Source organism: Elaeis guineensis, chromosome 10, assembly GCF_000442705.2.
Source record: "Elaeis guineensis isolate ETL-2024a chromosome 10, EG11, whole genome shotgun sequence".
In the NCBI taxonomy this organism is placed as follows: domain Eukaryota; kingdom Viridiplantae; phylum Streptophyta; class Magnoliopsida; order Arecales; family Arecaceae; genus Elaeis; species Elaeis guineensis.
This window is the reverse complement of record NC_026002.2, coordinates 8,477,437-8,495,011: the sequence shown is the minus strand read 5'-3', so window position 1 is coordinate 8,495,011 and position 17,575 is coordinate 8,477,437. Positions and strand designations below refer to the sequence as shown.

At 37.3% G+C, this 17,575-nt stretch overlaps 1 protein-coding gene across 5 annotated transcripts in view; it reads left to right on the top strand.

Moving 5' to 3' along the window:
• Positions 1 to 17,575, top strand: part of LOC105053399 (uncharacterized) — an 83,350-nt gene that overhangs the window by 14,698 nt on the left and 51,077 nt on the right. For all 5 annotated transcript variants that reach the window (XM_019853327.3, XM_019853330.3, XM_019853326.3 and 2 more), the window contains 2 exons: positions 7,577 to 7,650; positions 15,331 to 15,484. In XM_019853327.3, the coding sequence (XP_019708886.2) occupies positions 7,577 to 7,650; positions 15,331 to 15,484 (228 nt within the window). The remainder of the gene's footprint in view (positions 1 to 7,576; positions 7,651 to 15,330; positions 15,485 to 17,575) is intronic.

The window sequence follows — 17,575 nt, the reverse complement described above, 5'->3', positions numbered from 1 at the left end:
ATAATCTTGGTTTGGGCTGGTGGGCTACCCTATATGATTTGATGGTCATTTCTATTGGTAGATTGCATCGTGATCTTAAATTAGGGAGCAGAAAGTTGCTCTTGCGTCTGATCTCTTAGAGGTCCCGTACCCCCAAAACACTTATGAAAGTCCATCATGCCACACCCTCTTGCCTTTCTCCAACAAACTTGTGGATGTTGGTTGCTAAGATCTTCTTGGTTGATTCGGCCTATTCATTACCTTGAGTGCAATACAATATGGAATGAATGGTACAAAAATCAGCCTCTTCCACAAACGCCAGGACCTCTTAACCAACTAAAAGTCCCTTGATCGGCCGCAATAGTTTTTGCCAGACCGAATCTATGAATAATATGATGCCTAATAAAGTTAATGGCGGTAGTCTGATTTACTGATATCATATGCACTGCTTCCACCTACTTGGTGAAATAATCTGCGGCCATGATGACAAACTCATAACTTGTTCATGAAGACAAATTAATTTGGTGAATCAAGTCCATGGTCCAACCTCTAAATGGCTATAATTTGATAACGTAATGCAACTCTACTACTGAGACCCTATGTGTTGGCTTGTGTGTTTGACATGCCTAGCACCCTTAGCAAATCTCATATAGTCTTCCAACATCTTCACCCAATAATAAACATGCCTAGCGATTGGCCATCATATCTTTGGACTTGTTTGATGTTGATGGATTTTGCAAATTCCTTCGTGGACCTCACCCATCAAGATCATATGGTTGTGCTTCAGTCACGTTGGCATTCACTAGGAAAAGCTTGTTATTTGTAGTAACAATCTCTACCTCGTTTTTCGTCAGCCTTGGTGTCTAGATTCCACAAAACCAACAATTGGTGTAGAAAAGATGGGGGACGTAGTTGGCATCAATCCAATTCCTTCCTGGCAACATGTTGTAATTGAAGACTGCTTCAATCACAAAGAAAGTGGTGATCAAGAGTATGGATCCCACCTAAAGTTGGATTGGCAACACCCTTTGTGGTTTGCAGGATATTGACAGCTGCCCATTGTCTATGAGCACCTGCCTTATCGGCTTGCCGAACCTTAGGACATCAATACACGAGTGCTCAATGTGCTCACCCATCACCTTGGTAGGTCTCTAGAACACACTCTTGGCAGTCTTAGAATTTTGATCACCAATGACGATTTTCTGATTTGTCAAGTGGAGGCCATTCTCTTCTTTGGCCTTCGAGTTGGCAAGGATCTCCGAGCATTGTCTTTACTCAATGTCACCCGCTATGCTCATCGATTAACTGTCCTTCACTTGAAATGTGAAGGGCAAAGTAAACAACATGTTCACCTCCACTTCGTTTAGCAGTGAGCTAAGCTAAATCCTGCCATCCTGGTATTGGTGTCCTTCATTACTGAACCTTCCAGAATGTCGGCCTTTGTTTTGAGGGAACAGTAACTTATGTTTATTGGCTTTCCTCCCAGTTCACTTATACTTTCCCCTCCACTTGCTTTCTTTCCAATGCCCTCAATCTCTGCCTTCATCTTGTTCGCATCTTGGTCATGTATTGAGTATGGTAGTAATGGTAAGAGAAGAAGTACTATGATTGAACTTTATACCACCGCCTAGGAGTGACTGGTGGTTTGACGGTTCTGGGCCTCCGATCAACCCTCTAAGGTTGCGATCCCTGGCCGATAGTCACGGTTTCAATAGGTTTTGTGGGCCTAAGAGCTTTTTGTTGGCCAATTCAAGGGTTGTCGGCCTTCTTCAACCATCCGAATCATTCGCATCACTTTTCTTCGAAATAGTTATCTTTAGGTCAATCTTTGCAGAGCGGCTTAAAGTTTCCATCACTCATTGTTTCTCGACAAGGGACTTTTTCTTTGTCATCAACCTTCTAAGATTTGACTGGCCTAATATCAAAACTTCCACCATGAGAAAATGGCCCTCGTGTATGCTGCTGATCATGAGCTGATTTCCTGGAGCTCCGTTAGAAGCATTCCTACCACATGACCAACTCTTCTACCCTCAAGGCCAAATTATTATCTTCTTATTGTAGCAGCCTACGAAGCCTTTGTGTAAGGAACATTGTTGTTTTTCAACTTCTCAAACTTTCTGTTCCATTTAGGCTCGGATTCGAGCCCGTGTTTGATCGAAATCCTATCGATATTAGTCTATTGGTTTCTTGTGTCTTTCTTTTTCGGCATCAATGAACCTGGATCAATGGAAGTCATGTTCATCTCCACCTTTGAGAAAGGGTTGCCAACCACTAACATGACACCTTTGTTTTTTCTAGGAACTTTAACCTGCCATCCACAATCACCTTCTAGATGGCATTATGAAGGACAATATAGTTAGCTATGTGATGGCTCCACTTATCATGTCATTTGCAATATTTTGTCCTTAAATTTCTTTGACAGAGGGATCTTATGCCTGCGAGGTAGTTGTATCTACCTGTCTTTCAGAAGATGATCAAATATTTGTTCCATTTTGATGATATCAAGGGAGTACTTTGTACCACCTTTGGAACATGTTGCCTTGCTACTAGTAGATTTTGTGGAGTTAGCCTCCTACTTAGGACTTTGCAGACACATGGCTTGTTAGGTAGAATCTCGGCCACATCAATTTCATTGCAGTCATTCCTTTTAAAACTTCATAGGCCAAGACTTTGTAGTAGTTTGGGTTTCTCATATACGTCCCTTGGGACAACTTGTTTTGCTCTTCTTGCAAGATAGCCTTATAATTATTTGCTTGAGTGGTTACCTAGAAGAGGTCTCAGAATTCCTTCTTGGTGAACTTCTCATTTCCAACTTCTAAGTTCAGGCCGTTCTGTGCAATCTTCACATATTCGGCCTCTCTCAAAGAGTGTAGCAATGGTTTCTGTTGCCCGCTTGAATTTGGACATAAACAACTCTATAGATTCTCCAAGTTGCTCAACCTAGCAAGATCAACTACCGATGCTTCGAGCTTGGTACTACCGATGCTTCGAGCTTGGTATAGTAGACCTGCACATGGAATTGAGACTCCAAATCTTGCCATTTGAGAATTAAATTTAGGGGTAGATTCACATACTAGACGAAGGCTGATCTAGTTAATGAATTTACAAACTATGAGAGTTTTAAGAAGTCATTAGATCCAGCATCACCACATTAGATAGAAAATTGACCGATATGCTCTATAGTCAGGAGATTGGCCCCCAAGAATCTTAAAAATTTAGGGATCTTGTAGCTTTTGGGATATTCATAAACCTAGTCAATCCAAGTACAACTTTTGGTTTACGGTCACAAAACAGTCCAATAAGTACATCCAATTGACTCCAACTAGTTCAACCAATTGAGTGACACTTGGAAAATTTGCTCTCCACACTATAATTAATGGGTTGGGTAAGATAAGTCAGTCTTGGCACTGGCTAGAAGTTTGAAAAAGTAGGTTGTGATACATATTGTACGTACCCATGTTAACTTGGTGTTGCCCCCCTGCATATAGATTTGGTGCCATTAGTTGCTAGAGAGGTGGCAATGGCACCCATTAATGTGATGGCCCCCTTCCCTCGGTGCAAGAGTAGGTTGTGCAGGGAGTTGATTGAATTGTTGCCTCCCCTAAGTTGCACCAGAAGGATGACTAATTTCGGCAGCTGGTGTCGGTGAAGCTCTGCCGATATTTCTTCTAGTAGCCAGTGAGAGTCAAGGTTGGTGAGCTCTCAAGGTACACTCAATTCACTTTTTGACCTATTGGTGAACAACTTGATGATTCTTTGCTGTCATTGGCCTAGTATACTATGAGCTCAATGGATCTCCAGGCTAATTTGATATTTTTCCCACTGTGATGGTTCATCAATTGCAGCGGTTGTAAACTTGCAACAATGGCCATGGTGTGTTGGGCCTGAAGCTTCTGTGTGGGCCTAGTCACCAAATGTTGAAATGGAGATGGGTTTGCATGAACCAATCTGAAAATCGTGAAGATGAAGAATTAGCCGAAGGGTGGCATAAAGATGTTGACTTGCTGATTGGAGCCATGATAATATTCCAATTCGGTGAATTGACCAAAAGCTAGCCGATCAAAGCAATCAGATAGCTACGACCAATAGTTAGTTTGACTCACCATGGCAGCTAAGAGAAAGTGGTGGGAGGCATGAGTATTATAAAGGGGAGGATGAGGGATGAACACCCAGGGAAGTAGGCAGGGCCAATTTATATACAGAGGGAGTGTGCACTCTTTACCAAGGGGTGTGGATAAGATCCTTGTTAATCCGGACATCCCTTGAGCAATGTGCAAGCCTCCTAGCTGTATTGGAGTATTGATTAATGTAAGGCATGTGGTGATGGCCGGTTCAGTTCAAGGGTTTGGGAAAGGAACAATCAGAGTGTCGAGAATGTTAATAATGATACATTGTCAAAGGGAAAGGAAATCGGGCAGTGAATCAAGGCTATAATTATGGGATTTTGGTCAACAATTACCGAAAAAATGGTGATGGAAACATCTTATTAGCCTCTTGGCCATGGACATTATTTACACCTTATCTTGACAATGGCGTTGAGTGGGTGCCATGTGGACAAGGCTAAAAACCAGGACAAGTTGGAGTCACATGATTCTGCTAGGCCGAATATGATTTGGGCAGGATAGACTGAATGGTCATAGAAGGCATAGAGGTGTAGACGGAAAGGTGCTAAGTTCTGCTCTAGGTGATTGTCAAAATCTGCAGCTTGCGGTCATATAGTGTAGAAGATACATGGTATTGTGGAGTGAAACTGCCGAAAACTGCTGAGAATGATGGTGAACCAACGTGGGTGGTTACAACTATGGTTATCAACAATTATAGAGTCATGTGGTATAAATAATAAAACATAATGTAAACAAAAAAGTACTCTTCTTCGGTAATCAAACAGCAAGTTTATCTTTATCTTTATCTTTAAGTTATCTTTGCTTTTATCTTTCAAATCCTATGCTTTAATTTTCTACTAAGACTATGGTGGCATGTTCTCCCCTTGTTTTTCCAATTCCTATGAATTTTGAAGTTCCAAAAAGAAAAACAAGAGAGAGGTAGGGGAGCAAGGGAGGTGGAAGAGAAGCTAATGTACCTTCAATCGGTGGTTTTTTCTTGTTTTGTAGCTCTTTTTTACTGTGGAGAAGGGGGGACGATTTTTTATTTTTTTTTGTGAAGGAGATGAACAGGAGAAGTCTTGGGAGACTTCTTTTCCTCATTCCCATGTTTAAATGCCCTAACCAGTCGGTTTGGCCCCATATTGTACCGAACTGCCTGATTTAGGCTAGTTCACATTGGTTCAGGCTCCATTTCGAATCCCATGGCCAAACCGATTCAATTCTGCACTGATCGGGTTCGGCACTGGCTGAATCGGGCGGTTCAGTCCAGTTCAGCGAACCATGTTGGATACCATTTTCATTAATGGAAAAACAAAATTCGAAGATGAATAGGAATCAAGTGAAGACTTGAAGAAGATAGATGAACTCCTTTGGCATGATTTGATTTCCTACTTGTAGTTGAGTTCTACTAAAACTAGGGAAAATGGTGGAGCATTGCTTGCAAATTAAATTTCTGGCTTTAATTCAGAGTTTTCATTTAGTTGTTGGAGGGTGGATGTTATCGATTACTCCAGTTTGACTGGCTTTGCTTATGCTTTAATATGTTTAGGAAGTTGTTGCTTAGGAAGTTGTTTATCATTAATTGCCATGCATGACTAGCCAGCCATGTAAACTATGTATATATTTATAAAAATGAATGAAGAGGAGTTTTAGGAGTTCTTGCAGATTATTTCTCAGCAGGCCATCTTGCTTCTGGAGTGGCTGATTCCTCATACAAATCAAGTGCTTGGTTTGGTTGTATTGAGTGGCATGTGCAGTTAGCACTGTTGAGTGGCATGTTCCACCTCTTGTTGAGTGGCATTTCGGACTTATCCTCTATCCTTTGGCCTAATTATTTTAGATTTGGCCCTGGCTGTAGCCTCAGCCTGCAACGGTGCCTATCCAGCCATGGAAGCTAATAATATACTCACTAGGGCAAAATCCTTGTGAAGAAGGTACATTTAAGAGCAATGTTTCTCACCACACACTATGTGACCATGTTTATGGACTGATTAACCTTGTTCTCTTCATTCACCATCATTATAACTGGTGCATCAAATCTTGATGTTTGATGGGACAGCTTATTAATGCCACACATAATGAATTTGTTGCTGATTGAGGTAGGGAACATTACTTTGCATAATTTTGAATGTTGTTCACAATGTTAACTGTCTCAATATTGGATCTCATACCAGTACCATGCCGGTATAGTGTTGGTACACTTGGTACGGAGGTCTGTTTGGTGTACTAAGACTCGATACAACCCCCGTATCGAGTCTCAGTTCAGTATTGGTATGGTATGGTATGCACGAGCATGGGGTGCAGCGAACCATGGCTGTTCACATTATAAGTGACACTTGGATAATATCTTACAGACTTATGATGAAAGATGACAAGGTACATCCACTCCATTATAGTTGACAATGCAAATCCTAAATCAGCTCCTTTCTTTACTGGGTTCTTTTATCAGTTTATGGTCTTCATACTTTTTACCAAGGTTCGCAGACTCAGTATCGAAATCCGTTCTGATTACCAACTGATACGGTATGGTACTGTACTATACCATACCGTACCATATTGGATATAAAAAAATAAAAAAAATCCCATCCAACAGCACAAAAAAAAAAAAAAGAAAATCGGATCGAACTGGACCAGAACCATACCAAACCGGACCAAACCGCTCGGTATTGGGCGGTTCGGGCCAATACCGTACCAAGCTGACTGGTTCGGTACAGTTCAGGTCATTTCTCTAAAATCCGGTCTGAACTGGACCGGTTCTTCATTGGTATGGTACGGTACAGGATGTACCGGCCAGTTCGGACGGATACGAAATACCATGCTTTTTATTTTTATGGCCTTTATCATTTATCTTTTATTTTTTTTGCACTGTGCATAATGCTCAACTCCTCTTTTGTTGCCTAATGCTCTGACTCACTAAACCTTGTAATCTATGTTATTATAAAATTTTAGTCTCAATAACATACATCGGTCATGTATTATTAAAATATATCACTTCCACGATGCTGCTTTTAGTTTTTTTATGGAGTCATTGTTTGTATTTTCATGAAAATTGTATTTACATATATTTTATTTTGGTCTGAGGTACTTTGTTGATCTGTATACCTCTTTTTTTTTTGATAAGAGATCCATATACCTCTGCTAGTCCACTTTGACTTTCATATGTTTTTGTCTCATTAAGTAATACTACATCACTCACAAATAACAAACACCATATGGCCTCTTGAATATCTACGCCAAGTAACGAAGATCTGAGTTTTAGAAATAGATCATTCAATCATGCATGAGTATAGGCAACTTCAGCATATTCGGGATGAGTTAATGATTTTTTCATTCCAAACATATGAACCAATAAGTTCAATTTACTTGTTTTTAAGTTCCTTAAAAATCTCCTTATTTCATAACATATGATGTTCAAGGACTTTTTTTTTTTTGACTTGGCTACGCACAAGATATTCATTATGTTCCCTTGATATGAATTCCAATATGGCCAACAGATGATGCAATAAGTACAAGTCTTTTACCAAGAGAATATTTTGACCGGATAACATCAAAGTTTAAGCGATTGTTGGTAAGATCAACATTCTAGCATTCTTTACTTGCATTTTATAATTATATGGTTCTTTTTTCAGACCTCTTAATGTTCCTATACATGTTGTAAATCTGTTGGTTTATTTTTTTCTAAATTAATTTAGTGTTTAATTACCATCTATAGAGAAAGTATTCTCTTAATGGGGAATCTATAATCAATTTTTACTAACCGCTGATTAGAATTTTATTTACTGATTTTGCATAAATCAAGGATTTAAATACCATGCATACTGGCTGGTAGATGCTGTATGGATGAGGAACTGATATGTGACATCCTAATGGGGCAGATTTTTCCTGAACTAGCTTGAAGTAACACCTAATCAACCTCATACTACTTTGTATCAAGTGTGTTTTTATGCCTTTTGTTTCCTTTTTATTTCTGCTTAAAGCGATTCCTAGCAGTACCATGTGCTGTTATGGCACATAAAATATTACGTGCCTATGAATTAACAGAAAGTTGAACAGAGAAAATGATTTGGCCCAATGAAGGTCATGGGTGTGAGCAGAAAATGTTACATGGATGTGGGAACTATGTTTCCTGGGTTCCTTTCAGAACACTCAACCCTCGTTAATTACGTTTGTAATAGTGCAAACAGCCAGCGAATAAGCTAGCTGGAAATCAATAACCTATCCAAGAGTTATATTTAATAGTGCAGAAAATGCAAATACACAAGTTACAAGATGAAAATGTGAAATGACCAAAATTCCATTTAATCACAATTGATGCATTTGGGGAGGTATACTGGTTAAATATGATGGGAACGCCATTAGCAAGTATTTGACTTAATAACTCATTTTACAAATAGATATTTCACCATTTTTGCTATAAGGGGTAAACTAGCAGAAAGGGGGCTCTGTGGGAAGAGGGTTGTGTAATGAGAGAAGCAAGGAGATCCACCTACTTCAAATATGCAATATTGATTCTTGTAATTCAATGGAGTTGGACCCTTGTGATGCCTAAGGTCAAGAAAGTTGGTTACCTGGTGATAGGGGAGCTCGCGATTGAAGCTTGGTTGAATGGCAATCACAATTATGATAGTCCCAAGGTAGCGAAATTTTTGTCATGTAAGTTCTATGAATTATCTCAGACAGTGGCTTATAAAGTAGGTATGTCTGTGGAAATGCAGACTACTTGCACCTGGATTGAAAGGCCTTATGAAGCTTTACCATTCCCTAGGATTGGCTTTGGGTCTTTCCTATGCAGCTTAGGTGGAAGGCAAAGAAGGTCTTCTGTTTGGAAGGGCCCAAGCCATCAGTGAGATACTGTTCTGGAAGAGCTAGAATACAAACCCTAGGTCAAGACCTATAGGCCAAGGGATACTCTCAGGTAGATAGTATCTATGGGGTGTAGGCCTCTCAAAAAGTAATGGAGGTGTGCAAGGTGCTTCCAAGGTGTAGGATTGGTCATTTTGAGAGAACTAAATCTCACATTGAATCTTTTTAGGTAGACCCTGCCAGATGTCTTTTGTATAATGATTTTGATCTTAGAATTGATCAAAATGTTAAGTATTTGCAATACCTTTTAGAAATCAAATGGATTCATTCTTATACATGTGCTAGAAAGTTAATCAAAAAAGAAAGAACTTCCAATTACTGAAACTCTTAAAAACAACGTGAAAGGGGGATATTCTCTAAACTCTATTGAGGGGAAGGTCAATAACAACACACTAATGCATTCTATTTAGGCATCATTACCGAAGATGCTCGTCACCAAATAACCCTAGATTAGGTTATTGAAGGAACATGAGTTACCGATACGGTTGATAGGAAGTTATCAATTTTTGATTTATATTTTTTTTCATTTTTATTAATTTATTCAATAATTTATTCTTTATTAGTGAAGGGTGGATTTGTAATTTTCTTCCAAATGGCTCTCGAGACATTGAAGGTCACAAGGACTTTCTTTGGTGTCACGTGATGCAAGATTCTTCCAATATGGATCTTGTTATGTCATGTAGGACAACATTTGGAGCTAGCATAGGTTTGAGTTTAGTTCCAACTCATTCAGTTTAGATTGAGATAATCAGCCCATGTTCAATGTTTAACTGATAATGACATTTGGCATCAATGTTTGGATTATTCAAGTGTGTTGTTTAGGTTAATGTAACTCAGACCATCAATTCAATTCAAGTTGGTTACATTCACTTTAATTTTATTTATGATTTTTTAGTTAACCCATTAGTTTATATTTAGGTCTTTATCTTGTATTAATTAACAAATTATATAATGTTCAAGTCAATCTTGACTTGCATTGCAAATTTCATGAAAATTCAACTTTAATCACAATTAGTGACCATGACTGATTTGGTCATGAGGTGCTTTTTACCCCTTAATGTTGGTTTTAGACATTAAACAACTCTTGGGCCTATTTTAAGTGATCAAATTTCATTAATTTGTTTAATTTGAAGTTAAATTTCAATTAAAATCTATATTGGAGACCTAAGTATAGAGTTGGGGACAATGTTGCTCAATTTAAGTCAATTTGGTTTCAAATTACAGGCCAATTTTGTCTATACTAGCCAACTGAGGATTGTCACTCTAGATCCTTAAGCCATTTACCATAATAACCTTAACAGTTAGGATGTTCTTAGAGAGCCATATTGGTTATCCCAGTTAATTGGCAGAAGCAATATCTTAACTCCTGAAATACCCCTCTACTTTGGGCTACAATGTGGCAAGATAATAAGCATTGCACCATCTTGCCCTCAGGCTTTTCAAGGATTTGTGGTGAGCCATGTTGGTTCCACCTTGTAATTTTGGGGAATTTTTTATTCCTTTTCATGATTTTGCCTGTAGTTGCAAGACCTCAATACTTGGACAATTTTGCTTGTGTCCCAGGCTTGGGTTTGCGCTTGAGCACCGTTAATCTCATTTGGGCTAACCAAGTCACAGCTTTTATATATGTAATGGCTTAATGAGCATTTAAGCAACTTGAGTGCACCCTCTTAGGATCCTAGATGTGATTCAAGCTGGTGTGACCAAGCCATCTTGTAACATAGTTGTGAAAAGTCATAACTCTGTGATCATCTTCAACCTTTGGGTGATGGTACGGCTGAAAATGGATCGGATACTGGTGATCCATAGCATGTGATCCATTCTTATATCCATATGTTTTGACAAACACATACATGGATACGAATATTAACCAGATACCAAAGTTAATATCCATTTTTCTTCTAAACAAATACGGATATAAGTCGGATATTACCCATATCCATATTTGTCCTAAGTGGATGCATATACCAATCGGATATTAGTTATATCCATGTTTTTTCCATCCAAATATAGATATAAGTTGGATATTATTCAGATATAAATTGGATTTTTAGTGGTACTCAATGATGAAAGCTTATATAATCATAAAGGACGGTAAGGTAATTTGCTATGCAGATTGCATGCAACACAAGATAATTAAAGATTTAATACATGGTTATTAAACCCGCATGGAGATCAACATGGTTAGGAGTCCAAGTTACTAGTTTGACTAGATTTGTGGTCAAATATTAAAAATTTAAACTATCGAAAGTAAAAAAATAATAATATAAAGGATATTAATAATTTTTTGTATCAAATATTATCATTACTTGTGATTATAGCATCACGATTTATCTAGTTTTTTTAGAGAGATTGAAAAATTGTAAATAAGTGTAGTAGGACATAGAAGTTATCAATATTTGTAAATATTTTATTCAATAAAGTTTTGAAAATATGTAAAATTAATTTTTCATTTTTGTCATAGAAAATATTTATTTTTATAGAAAATAATGATTAAAATATGAAATATAACAACATACATGAAATATTATTTAATGACCTGATTACTTTTCAATTAGTTAAAAGAACAGCCTAATATTTGTGGTCTAGTGGTTAGGTGTTTGTGTTTTAATTGAGGTGTTTCAGGTTTGAATCCTAGGCTTTACAATTTATTTTAGACAACTTTTTACTTTAAAAGATCCACCCTGTTATTAAGATATCTGAATTTGAATCTAGAAAAATCCAGCATATCTGAATCTGAATCTGAATCTGTATCCAGCAGATTTATGTACAAAATATCTGAAACCATATCTGGATCCATCTGGACTAAGAAATTAGTATCTGAATCCGACCCAAACTAGATATGGTTGGATTATAACTGACCTGCTTTCATCCCTAGATAATGGGCAAGGGTTCCTAGATTTCTCCGGCATATAAACCTTATACTAGCAGTTTGGCAATGGGTATTCACCGATTGTCAGAAGAAGAGGACAAGCGATGGATTGATGTTGCTCGACTTTTCAATCTTGGTCTTTGTTAAATTTTATACTTGATCAATTTTTGCTAATGGATTAGGTTAAAGTTTAATTCAAAATTCTAGCAGAGTTTCCCCTTGAAGACTTCAAGATTATAGCCACAGTTCATGAAAGCTTTAGTTTTCTTGAGTGGGAACTCATGAAGCCATAGTATTTTATGGAATCTCATAGAGACACCATTAAGATGAATGGTGGTTGACCAATCATTTACATCCAAGCATTGAAACCATTGCATTTGCAATTGATGAAGGCAGGTTTTCTAACCCTACCTTGTAACACCACAAGCATCTTTGCCGCAGAGAATAGAGAACATAAAGTTCTAAATCTCCGCTCAGTTGGGTATTTATAGGTTGAGAAAAAGAGAACTGGAGTTCACTTGAACTTAATTTTCCTACAATCAAGGAGGAATGTCACGCCCCCAGTCGGACAGGCACATAACTAGGAGCATGACAATCTGCTGCACCCCTGTGGGATAGGGTCCCACAAGCTTGCAAGCTGACAACCTGTCAATAACTTACTAAACTAATAAAGTAATACTCACAATTTAAGATCCATTAACTCAAATTCTAAAACAAAATATTCACAGCTGCCACACAGATAACTTTAGTCACATAATTTACATATTTGTACATAGAGTAGTATAGAAAGGGTTCTACAAATTTTGAAAAGTTGTTCTGAGATTGCTAACTAGATCCTTGCTTTAATCTCACAATTTAACCTCTACCCGTCCTCATCATGCTTTGGGCTTTGTAAAAATATTAGAATTAAAAGAATGAGCTAATAGCCTAATAAGTAACCAAGACATAATCAAAGAAATCAAGTTGCTATAGCCAAATAAGCGCTTGATATAATAACTAGTATAACAATATAATATTTATAGTTAGAGTCAAACTTATAGCTCTGCAATATAGATATAACCATGCAACCAAAAACTCATATATAAATTAAAGGTATTCCAAATCCACAAAAATCATATGATTATACCAAGTTTCCGATAATATCATAAGATTGTGTCCTTCAAGAGCATTATATTAACTCATCAACCTATACAGCTACAGCCACATCTAATCCTTGTGACAAGGCCTAGTATACCGCATTTAACCCCTATGGAGTAGGTCCATAGTACCACATTTAATCCCTGCGGAGTAGGTCCATAATGTCAAGTTCTGGAACAATTAATATCAATTGCCAACATATAAACCCTGTGTGGTGGGGTCGATAATGTAGGTAAACTGAGAGTTCAGTACGTATATACAAACTCAATTCAAACAATCATTGTTATAATATATATAGAGTTGCAACATATAAAATTCTGAATCAATACGTCAAATTCATAAAGGTGACTAATCATCAAATTTTCAATAATCCATATGCAACATGATTTTCCAAATTAATATATTTACATTTGCTAACATGAATTCCAAAGATTCATACCAAGTTTTTCCAAAATTCTATCAATTAGAAATCATTTTAATAAGCCTGTAATTATCAATTTGTAAAATACCATGAGTACTCGAGACTTGAAATACTCATAATTCTATTATTTATGCTGGGCTCAGTATGAGCAGTATAACAAATAAATGGTGTAATTTCAAAGTATTTGGCGGCAATTAAATCAATGAACATTCTTAGGTTATATGCATTTATCATTTTATGTAATTACTTTATCAGATTATCTAATGCTTCACTAGTACACCTTGGAACCTAATAATCTGAATCACACACATATCTGAAATCAGTGTCATATTATTGCCTTGTAATATTCTATAGAATTTCTTAAAATTCCAAAATCTAAATTTCTGATTAACTGTCCTTCTCTACACAACAGCCCCAATCCGGGATTTATTTACCTTACCAAATAACCTTCTAAAAATTCTCAAATCTTGCGAATTGGTTGAGCTACAAGTTAACAACTCTCAATTAAATTTTCAGATTGAAATGTTTAACCATTAAAGAATTAAAAATCCTAGACTACCACAGGCAGAATCTAACTTATCCCTACCCTTTCATTCCAAAACTTCAAAAATCATCTCACTTATTACCCTAAACCCGTCAATATTGATTCTAAAATCCAAGAAATTAAACTCAGGGAGGGATTTGGGCCTTACCTGAACAGAGGAGGGAGAAGTTAAGGGCAGCAGTCAACCTAAAGGAAGAGGAGGAGGAAGAAGAAGAAGAAGAGGAAGATGGGGGAATGAGAGAGATAGAGCCATGCAGGAGAGAAAGAGAGAGAGAGTGTATGCGGGAGAGAGAGAGATGGGAGAGGGTGCATGCGGGAGATAAAGAGAGATGGGAGAGGCTTCGGGTGGGAGGTGGTGGAGCAGGGGATGCTTTCCCCTGTTTCAGTTTAGAGTAGGGGTGGGCACCGCCTAACAGGTGGGCCCCAATTTTGGTTTGGGGTTGGGCTGGCTGAGCCAGCTGGGTTTCACAGGGAAACTCTTTGAGATCTCTAAATGAGTGGATGGATTGAACATGGTGACTTGAATATGGTTTCCTTGACCTTTTGGAAGGAAGAAAGAGTTTTCATTGAAGGAACCTTGAGATCCAGTGCAGTGGCAAAAATCTCAAAGCTAAGCGGGCATGACTTGGCTACAAAGCTGACACTTTTGCTGGCTTAATATTTAATTATGAAAGTACCTTTAACTTGTCAATCTATCCATTTATATACTGATGGGAGTGTAAAAGCAGCTAAATTTATGTGCATTTTTTTTTTGTTTATTCAGGCAGGGGGCTGTCATCAAGTGATAGTCCTTGTTCGTTGTTTATAATGAATGAACTAGTTGCTCCCCATGCTATATGCTGGCAAAGTGGCAATACTGTTAAATGGATTCTAACCAGGTTAAAGCCCAACAACAGGCAGCAGTTCTGCATCATTGGAGCCACCTACTTTGTAGTGCAATTCTAGATGATTGCTTATTTAGATAGTTGGTGAACCATAGGCCAACTTCAGTGTCTTGCGCCCAAATTCATTCCTTGACTCCAGATAAAACAGCTCTGTTCAGGGAAGTCTCAACAAAGTGTGTAAACTTCATCCTGTAGCGCATTGCTGGCTAATGATTCTTTAAGGGCCTGTACCTCGATTTAACTTTACTATTGACCTTAGACAAGGAAACCCTTTTAATTCTGGCATTTGTTTATGTAGAAGTTGATAACTTGTGTTGGAGCTTATATTCTTTCAATTATCAACTTAAAGTTAGTACCTTTATCTGATTATATATGCGATTGCTTGTGTAATGCACTACTGGATGTTGATAGCTCTGTAATTTGTGTTCTGGTCAATGTCCATTGATTATTCTTTGGTGTATTTTCTTCCACTTTTTAAGGGAATGCTTGACATGTTTAATCATTATTGATGATTGTTGTTCATGTAGGTTGAGACAAAATTCAAGAGGCTAGGTTGCTTCTATCTATCTGAAAATCTCAATGAGAACATGGAATATGTTTTCCAAGCCCCAAAGGAATATCACAAAGTTGAAATGCCTGACTTGTATCATGAAGTAGAAGAACCTGTTGTTTCTTACCACGGTATGTGCTGTTCTTTATTTTTATGTCTGATTTAGACTGTTCTACAAGGTAATAATTTGGTTCCCTGCTATGTTCTGTTAGTCTTTGGCTTGGAAAGTTAAAAGTCAACAGACTGTATTTGAGCAATATAAGCATCAAACAGTTCATCTTTGTGCACTAAAATAGCTTATTTGTTCCCAAAGTCATTTAAGAACAGATATTAGGAGAAATTTTGGTGGTATCAGAGATTTAAGAAGTCTTTCTTGGGGCTCTAGTCTCTTGGTTCATAGGATCTTTTCTTTTCTTTTATTTAGTTGTTATCTAAAATGTTCCAGATGTGGTGAATTTTTGATTAACTAGGAATTCGTCCTTGAGTCAAGTTATTCTTGAAAGAGTCTTAGAGTTATGAAAGGCAACATTGGTGTTCTTTGCAGAATCAAAAATATTGTCTTCTGGTTGTATGCCTCTCAACCGTGGTGTCCATGTGCATTGACAAGTCTTGAGAATTGTTGGGGATCTATTGAAAGGAAAGAAAGGAGCCAAGTTTCAGCCTTTTCTCCTCTCCTTCTCCATCCCATTTCTCCATGTTCTTCTTCATTATTATCCTCTGCTGCTTTTCTCCTGTGCTACTGGTTTATTGCACAACAGATCAGTTCTGTGAACAGATTGGGCCTAATCTGATTTAGGTGCCAATTTCTATACCTACTTTGATTTTACGTCCTGGAGATCACCTTTTTCTTTAATTCTCTTTACTTAATGCATATTTGGGGGTGCATTTGTAATCATAAAAAGTGATTTTGGATTTAAAAGCAGAATTTTGAGTGTTTGGCTACCACCCAAAAGTAATTCTAATTCACATTTAAGATCCCTCAAAATATGGTTTACGTATAGCTGACCTCCTGCTTTCTATAGATGCAGCACTGCAAGCTAAATATTGCATTTGCGGGAAGTTAGTTTTTTTAAGAAAAATTACGTGTTACCTCTCAATACCCCTCGTACGCCCCTTTTTCCCTCTTTCTTGTCTATCGGGACTTTTTTCATGAGATTAATCTTATCTCATCTCCATCCATATCCTCGATTAATCTCCTCTCATCTCCATCTACGTCTTCTTTTTTTTTTTTCGATTTTCAGTCTCCTCTCATTATCTTCATCTGCATCTCTTCCAAGATTATTAATATCTTCTTATCTCGATCCACATCCTTTTGTCCGACTTGTCTATCAGGACTCTTTCTTTCTTCAGATTAATCTCATCTCATCTCCATCCATCTTTCCGATTAATCTCTTTTCATCTCCATCTACGTCTCTTTTTTTCCGACTTCTAGGATTATTAATTAATCTCCTCTCATTTCTCTCTTTTTGTCCGATTCTCTTATCATTATTTTTTTTTTTCATATCAATCTCCTCTCATCTCCATCCATGTTACATTTTTTACCGACTTTCTTGTGTGTCAAGACTCTTTCTTTGATTAATCTCTTCTCATCTCCTGGTCTCCATCATCGTTTGATGACATGAAAATAATTTCCTCCATCCTCGTTTAATGACACAAAAACAATTTCGAAAGAAATAAGAAAGTCATTTTAGAATAGCAAATCTTATATCCAAACAATTTTAGAATCATTTTTATCCTTTTTGGTCATTTTGTCATTCAAAAGCAGCTTTTGAATCTGTTAACCAAACATACAATAGATTACTTTTACAGCTTTAGAATAGTTTTAGGATATTGACAGCCAAACAAAAAACTGCTTTATCCTAAAGCAGCTTTTACTAAAAACTGAATTTTGATCAAAAGCTACAACATCCCCAAACAGAGCCTTAAGAGGTATTTTGTTAGTTTCTGCAAATGCAATTGCCCTTATCCAAAATTCAACCATGGGACAACATCAAATTGTCTCTAGAAGGCCTTAAAACACCAATTATATTTCTATGATATAATGGTTATCTAAATCCAAGGCTGATCTCTTGTGCATCCCTATATTCTTCATTACAAAGTTGCTTATTTATGTCCTGTATTCTAACAATGGATTACAAGTTACAAGTCTGAATGGGAAACCTAGTATGTCCTAGCCCTGACGTAAGCAAAGAGTGGTGTGTAATTAGCAACAGTCATTTCAC